The sequence below is a fragment of the Meriones unguiculatus genome, chromosome 3 (assembly GCF_030254825.1).
Source record: "Meriones unguiculatus strain TT.TT164.6M chromosome 3, Bangor_MerUng_6.1, whole genome shotgun sequence".
Taxonomy (NCBI): domain Eukaryota; kingdom Metazoa; phylum Chordata; class Mammalia; order Rodentia; family Muridae; genus Meriones; species Meriones unguiculatus.
In genome coordinates, this window is record NC_083351.1 from 179498998 (window position 1) to 179522165 (window position 23168).

The 23168-nt window shown below is 44.1% G+C and overlaps 1 protein-coding gene across 4 annotated transcripts; it reads left to right on the top strand.

The window, feature by feature from the left end:
• The first annotated feature begins 5321 nt into the window (after positions 1-5321).
• On the top strand, positions 5322-21682 carry Znf483 (zinc finger protein 483). Of its 4 annotated transcripts, none has more exons than XM_021651789.2 (6): positions 5322-5901; positions 7964-8502; positions 11393-11481; positions 13765-13891; positions 14287-14385; positions 18176-21682. In XM_021651789.2, the coding sequence occupies exons 2-6, from the start codon at positions 8091-8093 to the stop codon at positions 19627-19629; spliced, it is 2181 nt and encodes a 726-aa protein (XP_021507464.1). In that variant the 5' UTR covers positions 5322-5901; positions 7964-8090; the 3' UTR covers positions 19630-21682. The 4 variants fall into 4 exon arrangements, with proteins under 4 accessions (XP_021507464.1, XP_060237116.1, XP_021507465.1 ...); XM_060381133.1 differs by having other exon boundaries at positions 5324-5901; positions 14290-14385; XM_021651790.2 differs by lacking the exon at positions 5322-5901 and adding an exon at positions 5910-6131.
• Positions 21683-23168: the final 1486 nt, after the last annotated feature.

Sequence of the window (23168 nt, forward strand, 5' to 3'; positions counted from 1 at the left end):
TGAGAGACAACCAGCTATGAACTATCTACAACCAGCTGTAAACTATAGAGCAGAGTGATCTGATTTTCAGGTATAAAAACCCTGTGCTTTGCATGTTCGGGGTCGTCTCCTGTCTTTGGAGGGGCGGCCCTATCGTGATAGCAATGAAACCTCTTGCTTTTGCATCAAGCTGTGGTCTGTCTGTGAGAGTTCCTGGGAAGGGCACGATCCTGAGCTCCTGAGCAGTGAGACTCCAGGTCTTACACTGTTAATTGTCTTTCGCCAGATGGTAACAGCCTGCCTCCCTCGACGTGGAGAGGGGTGTGGGCCAGGGCTTGGAGGATATGACGTGAGCAGATAAAGAGGTGACGTAGCATGCGGTGTTGGCGTGTGGCCTGTGGCAATTTGGAGAGACCCAAGAGACAGGTGTTGTGGCAGTTTGAAGCAGACAGACAAAGAGAAACAGAGAAATGCTTCGGGGCGCAGCAGCTGAGGAGACTCCTGGCTGCATCTGCTGTTGATGGAAATTGGTATAGAGCCCTAAAAGAACCCCTCTACCCTAAACAGCTGGGAGAAGTAAAGACCCTCTTTCCCCACTAACTTTCTCCTTCCTGCACAAGGTTGGGAAATTGGAAGAGATATGGAGGCCCAAACACCCCCAAATAAAGGAGAGTTTTAAAACGTGTGCTGCAGAGGGTGGTATCCACAATTATATGTTTAACTTGATGAGGTACTTTCCCACTGAGTCCCACTTTGCAAAGATGTCACCGCCTCCACACCAACACTGAAGACCAAGTTTGTAGCCAAAAAGCCTTTGGCTACACAATTATCTAATGTGTATATTTCTATTTGACAAACATGCAGACAGGCGATGATAATCACATACCTACCACCATACTCAAGCCATAACATTGGCCGGTTATGCAGAGACACCCAAGCATTTCTTGCCTCTCCCAGGCCCTGCCAACCACCCTCTGATTTCTGCTTCTACGTCTGTCTTTTTAGAAATGGAATCTTGTCTATAGCCATACCACCCTGATGTGCCCTAGCTCATCTTGTCTGATCTTAAGCAGGGGCAGGTCTGGTTAGTACTTAGGTAGAAATAAAATCATGTTATGGAATCATGTGCCTGTTTGTGTCTGGCTTCTGAAACCTCACATGCTGTCTTTGGGGTGTGGTCATATTTGCATTTATCAGTAGTCTGTATTCCTTTTTACTGCTGTGTGAATATGAAAGCTTATCTGCTCAGCAGCTTGGGTTTAGGTATGAAGTACCCACCAAAGTCTCACGTGGCACTCTTGAGCAGTGTTTGGCTCCTGGGAACTCTGATCTTATTGGTGGATTAATCCCCTGATGGATATGTAAAGTGACATCATGGGAAGGTGGGGAAGAGTTGGCCTAAAGCAACAGAGCCGGTTGAGCGTGGACCAAAATATCTGAAACCATCACCAGAAATCAGTCCTTCCTCCTTTATTTTTGGCTGGTATTTTGTCACAGTGATGGAAAGTCAAACCTGGGGCTAGCGAGATGGCTTAGTGGGTAAAGGCACTTGCCACCAAGACTGAGGACCTAAGTTTCATCCCTGGAACCAACATGGTTGAAAGATACAATGAGTCCTCAAAGTTGTCTTCTGATCACATGCACCGCACACATGGGTACACTAGTACACCCAATCAATCAATCAGTTGGTCATTTAATCAATCAATAAACTAACTTTGAAAACGAAAGGCTACAGACTGGTGCTAGCACTTTGTCTTCAGCCTTTGGCAGTCATTAGCAAAGCGTACTCAAACATTTCCATATGGTCTTTTTGAAATTAGATGCTTAGATTTCTCCTGAATGAATACCTAGAAGTGAGGCCACTGGGTTGCATAGTAGTGAAGAAATCCCTTGATTATTAAGATTTTTTTCCCTTCCCCTTTATCCTCCCTTCTTTCTCCTTTTTTAAATCAGCTACCTCATCCTCTGCCTCATCTAAACTGGAACATTCTTCATTTCAAACAAATATACTCAAATGCTTGTCCCCTGTCCTCCTGTCAAACTCACCCACAAAAATCCCATCCCCTTGGCCCTCTGCTCTGTCCTAATGTGGGCATACTTTACAGATCATGAGAAAAAAATCATTTGCGGATGATGATGAATGGGTGATTTCTAATCTCAAATGGGCTTTTAATGCTGTGAGAAAAATCTGTGTATTACTGCTCAGCAATCCTCTTCACAAACCAATCTTCCAACAAGCTTTAGGCCCTATTTTCCACCTCCCTTCTGCGGTGTAATTTCAGTGGGGAATCCCTCGGACACCCTCCAGTACATGAACTCCCTTACCTCCCTTCTTCTATTCTGAGGAAGAGTGAGCTTTGCCTCTGGCTGCCTAGGGCTAATCCCTCCTTCTGTGCCTCTCCAGAATCTTCACTTCACTCCAGATGCATCTTCCTTGGCATCATCACCTCCTTTCTTTCCAGTGGCCACTTACCACTACTTACATCTGGCTTGATTGCTGTTTCTTTACCGAACTTGCCACCCTTAAGGTGTTACACAAGCAGGCAGGAAAGGTTCTCCATTTCTCCTAGAGAGGGAAACATGGCCTCCTGCTTAGAATGCCAGCAAAGCCAGGGGAGTGAGGACTTGGTGTCAATGAAGGAGACACACACCTTCCAAGGTCGGGGGCCACTGACTGGATACTATGAACCCTCAGGGTCCTAAGGAGATACCTAAAAGATGGCCTAAGATAAGTTTTGTCAAGTCTTCATTCAGAAATTCCCCTCTTTCGCTGGATGCAGTGGCAAACACCTGCAATCCCAGAACTCAGGAAGGCAGAAGCAGATGGATATCTGTGAGTTTGAGGCCAGCCTGGTCCAAGACAGCCAAGGCTGCACAGAGAAACCCTGTCTTGAAAAATCCAAAACAAACAAACAAACAAACAAACAAACAAATAACTGCCCTGCTCTCATCTACTTTGTTAGATGGCATTTGGGACAAACAACAATAGCAACAGCGGAAGTTTTGTTTTGTTTAGAAACAGAGGCTCACTATGTTTCCCAAACTCACTTTAATCCTGTGATCCTTCTGCCTCAACCTGAGTGCTAGATTTACAGATACGCACCACTATGTTCAACTTATATCAACAAGTTTTAAAACAACTGCCCAGGATCTGGGGGGTATAGCTCACTTAGCATCCATAAAGCCCTGGGTTCAAGCTACACCATCCTTTAAAGCTAGCACGGTTGCACATGCCTGTAATCTTAGCACTTAGGAAGTTGAGGCAGGAGGATCAAAAAGTTCAAGATCATCATCCTTGGCTATATAGCACATTAAAAGGCAACATGAATACAAAAGCAAGCAGAGGCTAGAGAAATGGCTCGGTTGTTAAGAACACTGATCGTCCTTGCAGAGGACCTGGGTTCTCTGGGTTCTCTGTGTTCTCTGTGTTCTCTGGGTTCTCTGGGTTCTGTTCCTAGCACCTACCATCACAGCCATCTGCAACTCCAGTCTCAGGAGATCAGACACCCTTTCTGGCCTGCCTTCAAAGGCATCAAGCATGCACGTGGTGCACACAAAAACATGCAGGCAAAACACCCATACATATAAAATAAAAATAAACAAATCTTAAAAGAAAGAAAGAAAGCTAAGAAACAAACAAAGGCATCTGCTCTAGACTATTGACTAGAATCCAGTCTTGCCTCTTTCCTTCTGAAGATGGGGGAGGGCTGCTTTTTCCTCTTAAAGGCTTCTGCTCAGAGCTGATTGGCTGCCTCTCTGTCTAAGTGACCCTGAGCATGCCTCTTCTCTGCACTGCCTTTTTTTTCTAACACAGGTGGGAAGGTTTGGCAGGCTCTTGGCTTTTCAGTTTCAGATTGACTCTAGAGCAGTTCTTCTCAACCTTCCTGATACTAAGACCATTTAGTACAGTTCCTCATGTTGTGGTGACCCCCCCCACACACAACCAAGGTATATTCATTGTTACCTTATGACTGTGACTTTGCTACTGCTATGAACCCTGATGTAAATGTACAGATGTTTTTGAGTGGTCTTATGGGACCTCTGTAAAAGGGTTGTTAGACCCCAAGGGAACCACCGTTGAAAACCACTGTTCTAGAAGGGATTCAGAAAAGCCAGCTAGCCATTTACACACACACACAAGCAACACAGACATACTTCCTTCCCTGTCTGTGTGGCAGAACCGATGCTGAGTTAAGAGCTGTGTAAACAGGAAACTAGAGCCACAAGAGAGTGCTCTGCAGCAACAAAAACATCTAATTCATAACCGTATGCAACAATTTTGACAAACCTCATAGGTGACAAGTCTCATTGAATGAAAGAAGCCATCTATAAAGAGGAAATAGCATCTGAGTCTGGTTAGAAGTTAAATTCCAGGATAGTGGACAAGAACAGTAATTCCACTTGGGATGTATGGCTGGATCCTGCTTTTAAACATTCACACAAATGCCCCGCCCTCCACTGGAAGCAAAGCCAGGACCACACTTCACACACCTTGGCATCTGCAGTACCACTGAACTGCACCCTCTGCGCATTTCTGGACTTCGTGAGCTGAGAGAGGTCACCCTAGATTCAAAAAACTAGAAACGTCTCTCAAAGGGGTTGCATCTACATTACACCGGTAGGAAGCACGTCTTGAGGAGGTAGGTTGAGGGGTATCGGTGTGGTCCTCTTCACGAAATGTGATCTGCCTCCCATGTGTTAGCTTGCCTTGCCCACCAATGGCTGCCGCACATCTCCACAGCAGCACTACTCCCGTCTCTTGATACTATGATGCCACGGCTCTATCTCCCATTATCAGTTAAGCCACCTCTAGAATCACTTGGGAGACCGGCGTTGGCTCCCCTATGTGGGGTTACCCTGATTGTCCTGAGATGGGAACACCTGCCCACTGTGAGCGGCACCATCCCCTGGGCAGGAATCCCAGGTTGTATAAACAGGGAAAGGGGCCTGAGCAGCTGCGAGCACCCCCTGCCCTCTGCTTCCTGGTTGTGTACTTGCTTGTTTTTCCAGACAGGGTTTCTCTGCGTAGTGCTGGCTGTCCCAGAACTCACTCTGTAGACCAGGCTGTCCTCGAACTCGGAGATCTGCCTGCCTTTGCCTCAAGAGTGCTGGGATTAGAGACGTGAGACTCGACCTCTGGCTTTGCTTCCTGGTTGTGGATGCGACACGACCAGCTGCTTCAAGCCCGTGCTGCCTTGACTTCCCTTGAATATACCTTGAACTGTGAGCTGAAATAAATCCCTTTCCTTTTTAGTTGCTTTTGTCAGGGTATTTTTATCACAGTAAGAGAACAAGGAGCTAAGATACTGGAGTTCTGAGCAGTCCTTCACTGAGAGGGACATAGTCTGCCTAGCCGTGGTGTAACGGGCAGACAGCGGAAAACCAAGAAGCTATTGCAACAGCGCAGGCAAGGGGCGGTGGAGCTGTGCCTCGGACCACGGTGATAGTGACAGGTGATGGTGATGGTGGAGGTCAGAGGATGACATTTGTATAGCTTATTTGCAGCGCGGAAGATGGTTTGCGTTGAACACATCGCTAATGCTTCCTCGGTGGATTTTTCCACTTCGGATTCAAGTGAACCGTGGTGATGGGAGAAGCTGTGGGAGATTTAAGGTTACCGTGGATACCGAGCCGCGTGGATGTGAAAAACCTAAGCGGGGTTCTAGGCCTCTAAGCCTCTGGCGCAGCAATAATTCAGCCGCGGAGCCCCCCAGCCGCTCCTCAGTGACCATGCGCAGCGAGCCAGATAGGAGCCTATGGAAAGCACAGGAGATTCTGAAATCGAGGCCGGCGGACCCCGGGAATCGTAGTTTGCAGCCTTTGCGCAGGCGCGGTGGCTGCCGCGGGCTTGCGCGCGCAGCTGCTGCGGGGCAAGGGTCTGAAAGCTTATTGTGGTGCAGCTGGCTGCGGATGCGGGTGCAGGTATCGGTTGTTTGCGCCGTTCGTTTTGGAGCTGCGCCGGTTGCAGGTTCCGAGCGCGCACACCTTGGGCGGGTTGGGACCCAGAGCATTTCGCAGACCGGGCGCTGCGCTGCCGCTGCCGCTGCGGGGGCGTGCGCTTCTGCAGCTCCGAGCCGTCCCATTCCGTTCCGACCCGTGCTCGGGGCTTGAAAACTTCGCCACCGTGGTATTTTAAGCGAAATAATTCCTTGGTGCGTTTGCTCACGTGCGTGCGTATGTGTGCGATCCTTTGATAAGATTTTTAGCCGCGTCCCTGGTTGTATCTCTCGGATCTCTGGATCCTCCTTTGTCATAAGCTGGAGCGTCTCCGGGCTTTGCCAGCTGACACCTGTGGGGCAGATTGCTGCTGCTTTCCAAACCCTTTACCTGCGTCACATTTTCACAGAGCCTCTATTGAAGTGGCTGCGCATGTCTCGGTCACTGCGGAGTCCAGGTGCCCAAAGGGGAGCCAGGTAACACAGCGGGCGCCTATGTTTAGCAGAGAAGTAAATGACATCATGCGCGCTGTTTGTCGGGTCCCAAGGCGGGTGGTTAACGCTAGTGTGTCTTGCCTGATTACGGTACATCTCAGGTCGTATTTCTGTGATGGAGGTGCTCTGTTCCCGCCTGCCGCCACAGTGCCCATTCCCATTTCTCTAGATGCCCAGTCATTTGTTGAATGAATGAATTCATGCAGCACAGGCCAGACTGTGCAAAAAAAAACAAAAACAAAACACTTGGGGATCAAAGGGAGCTTTCCACGGTGGGGGTGGCGAGTGAGCTGAGAAGAGCCAGGGCTTTTGCCTTTGATAGATTCCTTGTGGGGTCCCCCCCTTTTGGTGGTGGAGGTGGTGGTGTGTATGTGAAGATTGACAGCAGGAAGACGCATGCTCGACAAGCGCCTTGCCCTGAGCAGTGTGTCTAGCTCCGATTTCATTTTGTGTTTACGGGTGTTTTGCTTGCATGTATGTCTGTACTGCGTGCTTGTCAGAAGAGTGCTGGATCCCTGAAACCGGAGTGACAGGTGGTTGTGGGTTGCTATGTAGGTGGCAGGAATAGAATCAAGCCTGCTTCCTCTGCCAGAACAGCAAGTGCTCTTCACCCCTGAGCCACAGGAGCCCTGTTTTGGAGAATGAGTAAAGGATTGGCAAGAATAGGAAGGCAACATCCCAAGGAGCGGGGAGGAGGGAATCTTTCTGGTGTAAAGGGTAGGGAGAGTTGGCATGAGGGTATTTCTCTGTGGCCGCGGTGGCAGTCTGTGAGGTATATCGGCAAATCTCCAGCTTGTTCTTTGTGCGCTCTGCATTGACCCAGGGAGGACCTCTAAGCAGGGAAATGGCAGGCTCGGCTTTGGAGTATTAGGAGAAACCCTGGATTGAAAACGGCTGTCCCTAAGAGAGAGGCTCCGAGGTTAAGAGCCCGTGTTGCTCTTCCAGAGGACCCAGGCTCGCTTCCCAGCCCCCGCATCTTCTGTAACTCCAACTCCAGGATCCGATGCCTTTTCCTGCCCTCCATGGGCACAAGGTACACACTTGGTACACACAAATACAGGCAGGAAAATACTCATGCACATAAAATAAATAAATCTAAATTTTAGGATGGAGAAGCCTGAGCTTGGTTATTTATTACATGAAAAGAGGAGGGGAGAGAAATTTGATAATCAAATATGAAATCAGGTTTTTGAGTTGAGTGACCGACAGGAAATGTGCGTTTGTGGAAAGAAGACGGGACTTGTTAAATAGGTTTGTGCCAGAATCGCCGGAATCACCTGAAACCAGGAGATCTTCCATTTTGTATGTGACGAGTGTTCAGTCTGAAGTGACTCTCTGCTTACAGAGTACATTTAATTGTCTTTGTTTCACTCTTTGGGTTTTGTTCTGTAAAGATTCTCCTTTTAATAGAAGAGTTGGTTTGGCAGAACACCTCTGAGTCTCTAAGTCTATAGAGGTGTGGGGGTTGGGGGGTTCGTGGGGGGATAAAAGCCAGTGTTTTCAGAATTAACAATCCGTTTATTCATTTAACCTCTCTTGTTTCTTCTTGACAGTTCCTTCGCGACTGTAAACTGGATTCCCGGAGCACTGAGTAATTCTGTGTGCACAGATAGTACCTGTTGGCAGAGCACACCGATACTCAGATAGTCTGACGAGGACTGGATCACTGCTGGTGCTACAATGCAAGCTTTAGGGCCCTCAAACATGACAGCTCTCTCTCCAGACCCCTCAGCTCCGCCTTCCAGTGAACAAGGCACAGTTCCTAGAGTGGACACTCTCAGTGTCCGAGAAAGGATCCTAAGAGGATATGCTGATGACCTAGAGTCTTTCAGGCAGAAGTTCAGGTGGTTTTGTTACTCGAAAGAAGAAGGACCCAGAAAAACCCTGAATCAACTCTGGGAGCTCTGCAAGCAGTGGCTAAGACCAGACATTCACACCAAAGAGCAGATCTTAGAGCTGTTAGTGTTTGAGCAGTTCCTGAGGGTTCTGCCTGGAGAGATGAGGATTTGGGTGGATTCTCAGCATCCTGAGAGTAGTGCGGAGGTAGTGATGCTGGTAGAAGATTTGAACCAAACGCTGGAAGAAAAGGAAGGTGAGAGTTGCAGGGGAGGGGAGGGGTGAGAGGAACCCCTAAGGTATGAAATAAACGTCTCAAAGGAAGCAATACAGCTCAGACTGAAAATTAAGAGTTACAATTATATATTCAAAGGTGAGAGATAATTTAAGGCAGTGGTTCTCAACCTGTGAGTCGAGACCCCTTTGGGAATCATCTCAGATATCCTGTATGACAGACATTTACATCATAATTGCGAAATTACAGTTTTGAAGTGGCAATGAGAATAATTTTATGGTTGGGGTCATCACAGTATAAGGAATTGTATGAAAAAGTTGCAGCATTAATAAGGTTGAGGACCATTGACTTAAGGGAAGCGTTCTACTTTACAGATTACTCGTAATCAGTTCTGTACTGTGGGGTCTCAGAGGCCCTGATTTTGGAAAATGAGCCTGTTGTGTTGATGAACGAGCCAAAGAGGCATCACAGCCCACATTTTAGGCACCCCAGTTATCTGTGTGACCACAAATTGAATTGGTGCCAGTAGGCAGTACTTCATCCTAGCTAGCTTAGAGCTTGTCCATCCCCCCTCCACGCTTCCGGCCTCTGTGTGGAGACCCTGCAAAGAATCCATTGATAGCAGCAATGAACAGTTTCTTAAATTAATCCTCTTGCATCTTTATAGAACTCTTAATTTTTTCCCAGTTATCTGGTCAATAAAATTGCTTACAGTTCTTGTTATAAGATGGTAGAGTGTGATTTGGAAAAATTATTTCCCTTTACTTGAAAAAAAAATTGTCATCTCAGGATGTTCGGTGCGTTTAGCCACTGAATTCAGGCTTTTTCTGGGGTCTGGAGCCAGTCTTCCACCCTTAAGCTCCCAGTGAGTTCACCGGAACCCCACCTGCATTTTCCCCTTAAACACACACTGGGGTTTTCTTGTTTCTTAACTATAATCTGTAGAAATCAGCTGGTAAATCCAGAGGCAGTTGTTTTATTGGTTTGGTTTGGGTTGGGTTGGGGTTTTTTTGGCCAGCATGGTGTCTTTGTTCAGTCAGTAGCTATGAGTAATATTTGAGCAAAGCTAATTTACCTTTATAGATCTTATAAATTAGAGATTAAAAAAAAAACTCTTTACCGAGTAATTATTTTATAGCTACGGGTTTATGGAAAGAAGGAGTTCAGTTTTTGTGGACTCAAGAACTGAAAAGATCTTTTGATGAAATAGTGGAGGAAAGCTTATTTTTTTAAATATAGAAAACTATCTCTCTGGCAGTCCTGCATTTTAAAGAGAAGGAAAAATTGATGTTTTTTTCTCTGCTCTAGAGAACCGTGAAACCCTATGATAGTATAAAGTAGATCCTTGAAATATTTGAGTTTTCATTCCCTCCTTGACCTGCAGCCCCTATACCTTGTTGTTTTCCAAGTGACTAGAGCAATAAATGCCTTTTTATTAAAATATTTGACCTTTCCTCCTTGGTTCCTGAAACCTGTTCCAGAACCTTTGATAGATGTCAAGGTGAAAGACAGTTGTCTGCTCATTGATCAGGCCCCTTGTAGCCTTGCCTGAATTTCTTGAGGTGGTATTTGGAATGTCCACACGTAACTACCCGTGAAGGCAGATTTCCAGTGCAGCTATAAGAGGATGAAACTCACCCCCCCCAAAGGAGAGGGCTCAAAGTTGAGGTGACCACCAGTGGTGTCACTAATCATGCCTACATGATGAAATTGTCTTATTTTTATATTAATTACAGTTTATTTATTTTCTATACCAGCTGTAGCCCCCTCCCTCATTCCCTCCAAATCCCACCCTCCTTCCCTCATCTCCCATGCCTCTCTCCAAGTCCACTGATAGGGGAGGTCCTCCTCCCCTTCCATCTGACTCTAGTCTATCAGGCCTCCTCAGGACTGGCTGCATTGTCTCCTCTGTGGCCTGGCAAGGCTGCTCCCCCCTCAGGGGGAGCTGATCAAAGAGCCAGCCACTGAGTTCATGCCAGACAGTCCTTGTTCCCCTTATTAGGGAACCCACTTGGATACTGAGCTGCCATGGACTACATCTGAGCAGAGGTTCTAGGTTATCTCCATGAATGGTCCTTGGTTAGAGTATCAGTCTCAGAAAAGAGCCCTGTGCCAGATTTTTTGGTTCTGTTGTTCCCCTTGTGGGGCTCCTATAATACATAAATTGTGGTAGATTTACATAATGGAATACCACTCAGCAATTTGAAACAAGGAAATCAGGAAATTTGCAGGCAAATGGTGGGATCTAGTAAAGATCATCCTGAGTGAGGTATCCCAGAAGCAGAAAGACACATAAGGTATATACTCACTTATAAATGGCTATTAGACATATAGGATAAACATACTAAAATCTGTGCACCTAAAGAAGCTAAGCAAGAAGGAGGACCCTGGGTAAGGTGATCAATCCTCACTCAGACAAATGGGATGGACACTGGAAGAGGGAGAAAACAGAAAACAGGAAACAGGACAGAAGCCTACCACAGAGGGCCTCTGAAAGATACTGCCCAGCAGGGTATCAAAGCAGATGCTGAGACCATAACCCAACTTTGGGCAGAGTGCAGGGAATCTTACGAAAGAAGGGGGAGCTAGAAAGACCTAGAGATGAAATTGTGTTAAAGAAAGCTGGACATGGAGGGATTCCTGGAGGGTGGTTATCCATGAGGAGAGTACAGGAGGAGTTTGTATCTGGCTATGTCCAGGCTGTGACTAAATTCAGAAGCTCTGACCCTCTTCTGAAGGCAGTTTTGTCATCTGGCTGTTTGTGCCCTTTCTAACATCTTTCATGTTAAGTAGGCAAGTAAGTGTCTGTGAGCCACTCCAGTAGGTTAGCCCAGCTCGAGGAGGGGTTGTGAGTTCTGACTTTACACAAATAATGGAACTGAAAAACCAGGTTGATTTTTCTGTTTCACAGATCTTAGCACTCAGGATTCTGCTGTTTGCAAAGAGGAGGATTTGGGAGAAGATGAGATGGTGGCTGTTCCTCCAAGTACCGAGCCACGTGTAAGTTTTCTTCCACTGGTTTTTATTCTTCAAGATACAAAATAAACCCAGACAACTTATAGGTCACGGTTTACATGCAGTTTATTAGGATTCACGACTACAACATTATTCTGATGCTAAACAAAAGCATTTAAGGTGAGTGAGGCGGCTGGGTGGGCGAAGGCTCCCGCAGGTGAGCGTGATAGCCTAATTCTGCCCCCAGAGCTATCTAGTAGAAGGAGAGAATTCCACCAGGTGGTCCTCTGACCTCCACGGGCGTGCGGAAACATGCTTAATGCACCAGCACCGTCCCCAAAGCGTTTCACGGGGAGCATTTAGTGAAAACCAAAAGTTACTCTTGACAAGAACGAGTCAGGTGGAAATAGAATTATATTCTCCTGATATGGTAAAGAACTTCTCCACCTGGGTAGAATCAGGAGGTTAAAAGAAGCAGGGCTCATAATGTAAGCAAAATGATCAATATTCCCTGAACATACCAGTCAGCCAAGTGAAGTAAGACAGAAATGTGCTCTAAATGCTGAGAGACAAAGGCATATTATTTACAGTGTTATTGTCTGCTTGGAGAAGCTTGGGATCAGCTCAGACGAGCTCATGCAGGAACGGATACTAGCACCAGTCATTTCCAGTGAGGGGAAATTACGCTAGAGAGCCAGGTGTGCGCACGCCTGGGATCCCAGCGCTCAGGAGGCACAGGCAGGTGGAGCTCTGTGAGTTTGAGGCCAGCCTGGTCTACAGCATGAGTCCAGGACAGCCAACGTTACCCAGAGAAACCCTGTTTTGAAAAAAACAACAATAACAAAATACAATATTAAACAATTGTTCTATAGAAGGGCAATAATGAACCCCAGAAATATGTCTGCTTCCTGGTCTCTGGAACTTGTATCATTTGCTTGAAGAAAAATCATTCATTACACGTGTAGTTAAGCTGTAGGTTTTAAGGTGAAAAATTGGGCCAGGTGTGGTGGTGCATGCCTTTAATCCCAGCACTTGGGAAGCAGGTGGATCTCTGTGAGTTTGCCAACCTGGACTGCGAAGTGAGTCCAGGACAGCCGAGGCTACACAGAGAAACTCTGTCTTGAAAAACTAAAAAAAAAAAAGATGAAGAATTGATACTACTAAATTGGAAAGAAGGCTGGGCAGTGATGGCCCACACCTTTAATCCCAGGACTTGGGAGGTAGAAGCAGTCGGATCCCTGAGTTCAAGGCCAACATCGTCTACAGAGGAAGTTCCAGGATAGCCAGGGCTACACAGAGAAACCCTGTTTTGAAAGAAAAAAGAAAGCAAAATAAATAAATAAATTTTATTATTAATATATAAATAAAGTAGAACTGGAAAGATTCGTTGATCCTGGGTTATATGACATGAGTCCTTATGAGAGAAGCATAAAGCGTTTGAGTATGGCGATGATGATGATACAGAAAGGGAGGCAGTCTGGAGGTACTGAACCACGGCCGGGGAAGGTCAGGGAATGCTGGCAGCCGGTGGGAGCTAGACAAGCAAAGAATGGGTTCTTCCTCAGAGGCTCGAGGGTGCACTCCCGCCAGCACCTGGATCGCCTGTTTCTGGAATTGGGAGAGAATGTACTTGTGTTGCTTGAAGTCTCGGTGCTGGCATTGGGTTACACCGTAGAAGGTTGACAAGGTACTGATCCACGTGCTAGGAAACACCATCGTTCTGCCCCCCCCCCCGGAGGATGGAGGATGCTGTAGGTTCTAGAAAATGAATTTAGTCCGCACCGGAGACACACACCCGCAATTCCTGAGCTCAAACGGCTGGTTCAAAGCCCGTGCGGGTTCCCACCAAGTATCAAGGAAAAAGAGAAAGTAATTTTAACAGCCAGCATTCTTGTTTGCAAGTGTGACATACTTGAAAGCATGAGTGTGTTGCCGAGCCAGGGTCTCTTGGATTGTTGTTTTAAAGTGTTACTGCAGCTGGGCGTGGTGGTGCACACCCAGAGTCCAGCACTAGAGGCTGGCCTGGCCTGCGGAGAGAAAGGCTCAGTAACAACAGCCAGGACAACGCTCCTTCACCCGCCTAAAGTGTGTAACACAGCTGCTCTTACGTAGTTAACTGTTACCCGTAGTTAGTTGATATGCTACAGATCTGAGGGTGGGGAATGCCAATTTATGATTTTCCATAATTGACACATTAGTTAGAAATTAGTGGGTTAGGGTTAGCCTGGTTAGTGTTAACGGTTCAGAGAAGTCTTGTAAGGTCCGTGTTTAATGCCAGGCTCCACCGGGAACTGACACAATGCACAGATGCTGTGATTGGCCTTCTAGGAATCTGTAACGTTTGAGGACGTGTTTGTGGACTTTAGCAGAGGAGAGTGGAAGATGCTGGAGCCAGCGCAGAGGGAACTGTATAAGGAAGTGCTGCTGGAAAACTTAGAGAACGTAGAATTCACAGGTAAAGACTCCTCTCTTCATGATCTAACGTCTGTGTGGGTAAACCTTCATCTTCTGTTACCTTATCTGGAAGATACTGTATTTTAACAATTTTTAACTATTTTAACCGTTTCTGCTGAGCATCCAGGACCTGCCATGACTATTCCTAAAAATGGACCCTAAAAAATGTACTTTCTGTGATACTTCCTCCTGAAACAGTTTTTGCTCCATTGCATTGGAAATGTGGAGTATGATTTTGCTGTCTCCAGTGTTATGCCTTCCCCTCCCTCCTCCTCGGATTCTTCCTTCTCTGTATTTGGCATCATCTTTATCTTCCTTAAAGAAACAGGCTAAACATGAATGTTGAGTCATTGTCGTTCTATGTGTAAAAAACCATTTTTTGTTCTTTTTTCTAAGCAGGCGCTCCAGTTTCTAAATTTGACTTGATTTCCCATCTGAAGTGGGTTAAGTTACCAAGGGTACTAGAAAAAGAACTTTCAAAAGGCCCCAGACCAGGTGAGTTAGTTGGTGGTAAAAGGTAAGAAGGAAATGAAAACTGTTGTTGACCAGGCTAGTGGGAAAAATCTTTGAAATGCTGGGTGGGTCTATTGCTAGAATATAATGTTGACTGATTAGAAAAGAGCTGTCACTTTCCTGGAATGTTCTTTGTAATGGGGGCACTATTGATTTGGGTCCTCTGAAAAGTATTTTCAAGACTGGAGATTCGTTGGGAGAAATTTCAAGCAAAGAAAAGTGGAGAAGGAGGTGGCAGTGGTGACACACGCTTGTAATCCCAGCACTCAGGGAGGCAGAGGCAGCAGATCTCTGTGAGTTCAAGGCCAGCTGTCTACAAAGCGAGTCCAGGACAGCCAAGGCTACACAGAGAAACCCTGTCTCAAAAAAGAAAAAAAAAAAAAAAACAAGAAAGAAAAGAGAGAGAAAGAAAAAGGACGAGGGAGAGAGAGTAGGATTGCTGTGAGTGCACAGTACAGGTGTAACCTCTGAAGTGAGGGAGGACGGACAGAGGTTGGGAAGGAAGTATCTTTTTTATTATCATTTATTACAGTTTATTCAATTGTGTCCCAGCTGCGGCCCCTCCTTGTCTCCTCCCAGTCCTGCCCTCCCTCCCTCTTCTCCCCCTATGCCCCTCCCTAGTCCACTGATAGGGGAGGTACTAGGGAAGAAGTATATTAAGCTGTAGATGGTTTGTGAAGTTAGTCAAGACTGGGACAACAGTCACCTGAGAGGGGCTCCCAATCTCAGAAATGGTCCTGTGTCTGTGTCTGTCACCACTGACAGCGAGAGGGTGTGTGACCAGTGGACCTGATGTGAATGCAGTAGCAGAGGCGGGTCTCCCCACAGCAGATCTGAGAAGCACATCATTATGGACACTTAAAAGACCAAGCATCCACACGAGTGTGTTAGTAACATAACTCAGGCCTTAGGAACGGCACATAGAAGGAGCTATGGAAGTATGTGGACATAGATGCCGAACCCACAATGGTTGGTGTTAGGATTGTATTTTTACTTCCACGATGCGAAGCGATGCATATTGACTTGAAACTCTACTTAACCTGCAGTGTGTAATTTGATACTCTTTTGCAAGGCTGGGCAGCTGCGTCACTCAACACAATCATGATCATGAAAGCTTGTGCTTAAAAGCCCCAGAGTATGTCGGCTGTGCTGAATACATTTTTACTTAGGGTACTTTGACCTTACGATGGATATGCCAAAACATAACTTTATTGTAAATAAAAGAACATCTGTATAAAGGAACGATACCTTAATTAGCATTTGAACTTAATCTTGAAGGGTAAGTGGGAATTCAGCCAGTAAATATGTATAATAATCCCATTTTTTTGTGAATAAAATGCTCATACGGCTAAATGTATAGGTTAAATATTTGTGGATTTCTAACATCTGAGAAACATTTTTGCTAACATTTATGTTATTTTTATTATGTTAACCTTCAAGGGATTAGGCTTTTCCTTTGTCTTTCTCTGTATCTTCCTAAAATTTAAAAATAACTACATTTAATATACATTTTAATAATTAAAATGCCATTATATACATTAGTACCTTTCTTTTAAAAAAAAAAGTGAAACTGGTCATTCTTTGGCCCATTTTCTAAAGCATTCATTTTAGCCAACCTTTCAGCTGTTCCATTATAATTACATAAATAAAAAACAATTGTTTTATTATGTTTATGAAAAATGGGTTTTGTGCTGTTTTGCCATTTATATTAAAGGTAGACTTAATAGATATAATTATTTAACTCACACAAATGAATAATGAGCTAGCAGGAGATAATTTAGAAATAACGAGCAAACAGCTTGAGCAGATAACTGATGAAAATGGCTACTGAACTTGAAAAAGTTCCGACTTAGTCAGGTGTAGGATTATATATTTAAAGCAGCAGTACTGTTACGAATTGAATCTGTAGACATGTAAGGCTCATCGATCAGAGGGGGTGCTGAGGCACCATTCCTTAGGAATCATGTGAAGTTGAACCTGCACAGACACGCATGTGCACATACAACACGGAACCTGAGCCCCGTGTCTTGTGCTTGCTAGGCATACATTCTACCACCGAGCTGTATCCCTAACTGTAGGGACATGATTTGATAAACACTCAATAAGGGAATCAATAAATTATGTAAGATAGGTCGTTTATGTAACTGATATAACTTTCAAAAATCACTAATGATCTTGGAAATATTAGAGAAAAGTAATAATACATCTTAATTTTTCTATTCTAAACTGTATGAAAAACTTTATATAACTTGTAAATAGTAGGATTTTGAGTTTTAGAACTGCCTATTAAAACAATTAGAAAGATGACTCTGTGATCTTATAATTAAAGACAGAATAGGGGCTGGGTAGGAGGTAAAGTGCTTGCCATGCAAGCATGGAGACCCTTGCTAGACTGTCCAGGACCCGTGTAAAAGCCGAGCCTGGACTTCGGTGCTTGTAATCCCGGCCTTGTGACAGACACAGGTAGATTTTAGGCAGGGGTTGGCCAGCTAAACTAACTGAAGGCGTGAACTTCTGGTTCAGCAAAAGACCCTGTATTTAAAAAAACAAAAAACAAAACAACTGGAGAGTGATAAAAGATAGCCAGCATTCTCCTCTGACCTCCGTGTACATGTACATTGGCAAGTGCATTCCCACATGCACACGCGTGTGCGCAAACACACACGCACACACACACACAGAAGTAAACAGAAGGGGGGCCGCCAGAATGAATGATACAGTCAAGAAATAAATTCAGAGTTCTAAGAAAAACACCATGAATATATGTTTTTGGAGAAAGCTCCTCATTGATTACAGCAGTTTGAACCTCTGATCCTGTCAGATTTACAAAAATGGACTGGGGCATTGCATTTTAGGTAGTGGGTTTTCAGACCCAAAGAAAAGGCTTAAGAAGAAGAAGAAGGAACGGGTGGCTGATGCTCATGTCTTGGTAGGGCCAGGTTGTGGTGTTGTCTGAAGACTTATCATAGGTGATGCCGCATGTTGCTGGGATAAGTGGTGATTTCTATGGAATCAGTGCATTTGTTTCTTTGAGAAATGGCTATGTAATATAGGGATCAAAAGGATGGGCTGTGGTGGGAAATTAAATTACAGCCTTAGAGTCTGCAGAGATGGCTCAGTGGTTGATAGGACACATGGCAGTTCCCGGACATCTGTAACCCAGTATTCTGGCCTCTGTGGGTGGTACATGTATGTGATACACAGACGTACATGCAGGCAAAACTCATACAAAATAAAAATACAAGAATCTTCAGTCTGGCTTTCACAGCTTACAATACAGGTGATCAGGGCAAGCTCTGGCTCGCTGTGTGCCCAATTGTGACAGCCAGAAAATGAAATACAAGCTGTACTTCGTCAGCTTGTTGTGAGGATTAAGTGAACCGGTACAGACACGGTGCTTATCGAGGGACTGACCATTTGCTTAGCATTATAAAGTCTGGGTATAAGAGACAGTAAGAAGGTTTGAATCTGGTACAGAAACTGGAAAAAGAGTGAGACTTGCAACTTTGCTCACATAAAGCACAAGCATTTCATCTTCTACAATATTTTTTCTAGCCTCTGTGTTCATCTTGCTTTCCTATATCACTTTTATCTTGCCTGTCTATACAGCTATAATATCTTACAATATTATATAATCTTCTATAATATAATGTGGCTTGATAACTATCTAAGCCATTTTTCTTAAAACCGTTACTGTGTTCCTATGTCAGTCCCAAATATAGCATTTTCCTTTATTGCAAATGGGAAACACTTGCTTTCTAATCTCTTTTAGAGGCTGGAAGTGAGTCTAGAAGTGAGTTGGATACTTTTATGGAAGACTTGACTTTAGAAAAAATCGTAGAATACTGCTTCAGTGATGATGGTTATGGCTTGAAGACAGAATTTCAGAAGCGACATGGCAAATCCAAGAAAGGTCATGGCAAGCAGAATAGCCATGGGAGTAAAGAGCCTGAGTCTGAAGAGAGCCCCTCTGGAAAGAATTCCAAACAAACTTCTGGCACAGCCAAACATCAGAGAGCTTCCTTAAAAAAGAAGTCTCCAAGGTCGAAGGAAGGCAAGAAACCCTTCAGTTATCATTCAGATCTTGTGAACCACAAAGAGCGCAGTGCAGAAAAGTCAAGGAAATGCAGTGAAAGTGACAAGGACCCACGTCACCCTTCATCTATTATTGAACATATGAAACATCCAAAGATTGGTTCGTTGAGTAAGACTCAGAAGTGTAGTAAGTGTGGGGTAACGTTTACTCAAATCTCATGGCATAGTAGTAAAAGCTCTGAATGTGAAAAGTGCCGGAAGAATTTATTTCAAGATGAAACCTCAAACAAAGACAAAGGAGCGGAAACTGAAGAGTCCAGCAAGTGTAGGAAGTGCGGGAAAGCCTTCGGCTACACTTTGAAACGCTCTGTGTGTATTCCGTGCAGAAAAGCCCGCAAAGCTAATTCGTCCCTCAAACCACGTAAAAAAACGGACATAAAAAGGCCTTACAAGTGTGATGAATGTGGGAAAAGTTTTGCTGGGTTACAAGCTATTGATAAGCATCGACGAAGTCATACTGGGGAAAAGCCCTATGTGTGTAAACACTGTGGGAGGCCCTTCAGTGACAGCTCCTCATTTTATCAACACCAGAGAATCCACACGGGAGAAAAACCATATAAGTGCAATGAGTGTGGGAAATCCTTCACTCATAGCTCCTCTCTTTCAAAACATCAGAGAATACACACTGGAGAGAAGCCCTATAAGTGTAATGAGTGTGGAAAAGCCTTCAGACAGAATTCTTGCCTTACCCGACATCAGAGAACACACACTGGAGAAAAACCGTATGTGTGTAAGGAGTGTGGACTGTCTTTCAGCCTTTTCAGTACTGTCGTCTATCATCAAAGACTTCATGCAGGAGAAAAACCCTACAAGTGCACCCACTGTGAAAAAGCCTTCCCTACTCACTCCCGCCTCAGTCGCCACTTGAGATGTCACAGCGGTGCGAAACCATACAAATGTAAAGACTGTGGGAAAACTTTCAGACAGAGTTCATCTCTTAATTTGCATGTCCGAACTCATACTGGAGAGAAGCCCTACAAATGTGATTATTGTGAAGCAACCTTTACTCGGAGCACAATCCTTGTTGAGCATGTAAAAACTCACACCAGAAGTGTACAGTATGAATGTAAAAAATGTGGTAAGAAATCTAAAAGTCGGTCAGCCAGTCTCAGGCATAACTGTACAGCATAATTCTGGGAACACAGTGAGAAGAGGGGAGGTTGATTCAGATTGTGCCCTTATTTAAAAACTTGACATGTAAACTACCCACAGCATTGATTAGAAGCTTCAACTTTAGTGGCTTCACATCCAGGAAGAGACTTCTTCCCCTTTGGTGCCTCTTCTCGAGGATGGTCAGTTTTGATTAGACTTGACAAAGTTATGTTGACGTGAAGAAAACCTGACGTGAAGAGAAATAATTCTGAAAAGACAAACTTAAGTTTGAGAAACACTTTTCTTCAAGGAATTCTCACTCTGGCTTCCTCCCCCTGCCCTATGGTATAAGGGAAAAGAACATAACTAGGCTGTCATAGCCTGGGTTCTACCCCAGTTTGCCAGCCAACCACTGTGCCACCCTAAAAAAGGCATTTGGACCTTCTGAATCTTCATTTCTTTACCACTAGAGTGAAAAGACATTAATGATTTCTATGCTTTCTTTTTGTCTGATATTCTGATACTACAGAAATCATTTGAACATGTTTGATTCATTGGAATTGCTGTATCCAGTGGACGGTTACTTTCTTACAGGATAGCGGACTTGTAGATTAGTGAGAAAATGGGATGTTTGGCAGAGGATCCGAGAATGTGATAAACCACATCGGGGAAGCTCTCTGACGTTTCCCTTCAGATAATGCTCTAATTGGCACAAATGGCCCCAACTCTGTATCTTTTGAGATTTGCCCTCCATGGATTGAAAATCCAGAGAGCTTGTACCTGAGCCAGCCAGTCCTGAAAGTAAGAGTCCTGGAAAAGCATCAAAACCAACTGTTTGAGACGGATTATTCTCCTGCAGCGAGCACAGCCTCCTGCTCCACAGTGTAAGAATTCTCTATGGCAAAAGGTACAAGATGCTAGACTGAATCAAGTTGGAGCCTTAAGTGTGTTTTAATTGATTTGTAGAGTGGGTAGGTATGGACACACAAAGCTTTCTCTCTTTGGAAGTAAGGAATTTTCATGTTTTAGAGAAAGAGCTAAAAACGCGTAAGAGCTGACCACATTAGCCTGTTATTTCTTTGGAGAGCTCAGCTGGTCTGACTGTGGCTGCCACTTGAATGCCATCTTTCTCTTTTAGCCGGCTTTCTTGCCGCAGGCCTGTGATGTTTTGTTAGCCCGCCATTTGGATAAATACGTACAGTTACCTCAAAGAACCCCACTGATAACAAGTCAAAGTCAGGAAAGGAACACGTAAGTAAGCTGTGGTTGGTATTTTCTGACGTGAGACGTCAATGGAACGACTTTGGGTATTGAGGGGTAGTTCTTAAATTTGTAATTGATGGAATCTTAGTTTCTAACTAAAAAGAAAAGAAAGAAGAAAGAAAGAAAGAAAGAAAGAAAGAAAGAAAGAAAGAAAGAAAGAAAGAAAGAAAGAAAGAAAGAAAGAAAAAAAAAAGACCCTGAATGAGGTAGTTTGGGTCTCAGGTCACTGGATCGCAGAGGGACTTGATTGTTGTGTAGAAATGATTTCCTTGGGTTGAAATCTGAGGCAGGTTGTGAAAAGCGAGCTACACCAGCCCTCTGTCTTACAGGTGGAAGTCTCAGGCTGACCTGAGACTTAGGGATACTTGCTGAGGTAATGTGCTGACATTTGAAGTGCTACCTCTGGGTACAAGGTTTGTGGGTTCTTCTGGGTGGCTCCTCCTCATCCCTAAGTCCCCCAAAATCTGACATTACTTTGTGATAAATTGATCAGTATAGCTGTTGCCAAACACATTCCTGGTGCCAAAGGAACGTGGCTTATAAGAATCACTCACATGGGCTTAAGGATTTTTGGAAAGGATATATTTTATTGAAATATTTAATGAAGTACATTAAGAAAAACTCTTAAGAAGAGATCTGTTCCAGGGTTTTCTAGGGAATTTCACAAGAGGATGGTTTTTTATCCCAGTCTCAGTTGGGGATTAGAAACAAAACTTTTTTTTTTAACAACTTCATTAAAATAGAATATATATGCCTAAACACGAAGATGTGCAGTTCAGCGAGTTTCTGTCAGTTTTACTGACGTGTGCATCCTTCACCGTGATCAGTTTTTAGAACATCACCCTGATAAAAGCACCTACTGGAAATGGCCATTTATACATAATTCCCGCTCTCACCTCTGACCCCTGGAAGCCACTAACCTTGTGTTTACAGAATGGCCTTTTCTAGTCATTTTATATTGTTCTGTCTTTCTCCGTTAACATCGTGTTTTTAAGTTTATGCATGTTGTAGCCTATGAGATTCTTACTATTAAAATGTAGTTTTTTGGTATTGTTTGTTGTTAAGTGATATTCTTTCATACGGATACTTTATCCACATAGCCGAGACAGGACGTTACCTTCATTCCCTAGACAGATTAATGTTAGGAACAACACTGTGAATTTAACTGTAAGTCTGTGTAGACATTAATCTAATTGTCATGCTTGGTAGACATTTATAGGTAGGGTTTCCATGCCATGTAAATTCTTGTCTAACTTTTTAGGAAACCGCCAGATAGCTTCCCAGTGTGGCTACATCATCTTAAATTCTGGCCAGCAGTGTGGAAGTTCCATTTCCTTTACATCTGTGCCAGTCTTTAAAATTACCAGTCAGTCTGCCGAAGTGGCATTCCACGTGGTTTTCATTTGCGTTTCCCTGATGGCTAATGTCATCACCATCCTTTCACATGTCTCCTTTGAGTTTTTACAAATTCCTTATCTATTTGAGCTTTCTATTACTGTGTACTAGAGGGAAACTATAAAACTGTAACATAGTTATCAATGTCAAAGTATTTATCACTAACTAATAAATTGCACAAAAAGCATTCAGTCTGGCCTAGCACATACTGAAATCAAATTTTAGATTGACAGGTCATCTAAAGGTTTTTAATTTATGATTTATGACTCTTCATAGAATTTCTTTTTAAAGCTTTATTTAGCATTTTTATTTGTTTATAGTGATGAGTATTTTAATCAGCTCTATTTTAAAACAAAGCCCTTGCTCTTTGTCTTTGGTCTCTCCCAAACTCCTGGTCATCAGAATTCTTCCTTTCTTTGTCTGGCTCTTGTTAGTACCTCACACAAATAAAAACACAATGTGTGTCCTTTTGTGCCTGGCTTATCTCACTTGGCATATGATATTGCAAGCATGCATGGATATTTTCAGGTGGAAATCTTAAACGCTCGCGAGTCATCCAGGTAGCGTTGATAAGAGAACACAAGGTCATCACATGTACTGTCATTGGGTCCCTAGACTCGTCATCTGCGCATGCGTGCTGAGGCCTTGGGACTAAATACCCGACTCTTCTTCGGAGTCCGCTTTAGAAAAGCGAGTAAGCACACTTTCGACTTGAATCGTAATAAAGCACTGTAATGAAGCAGTGAGGAAAAAGCTCTCTTGCTTTAAAATGACCACAAATCTGGTCTTTTAACTCAGCTACAATTGTATCTTCTTAAAAGAAATCTTTATGTTTAGCTGAAAATTCCTAATAGATGAAAAAAAATCTAATAAATCAGAAGTTTGAGATTTTAGGCAATAAATTGGCTCCTCTTTTAAAC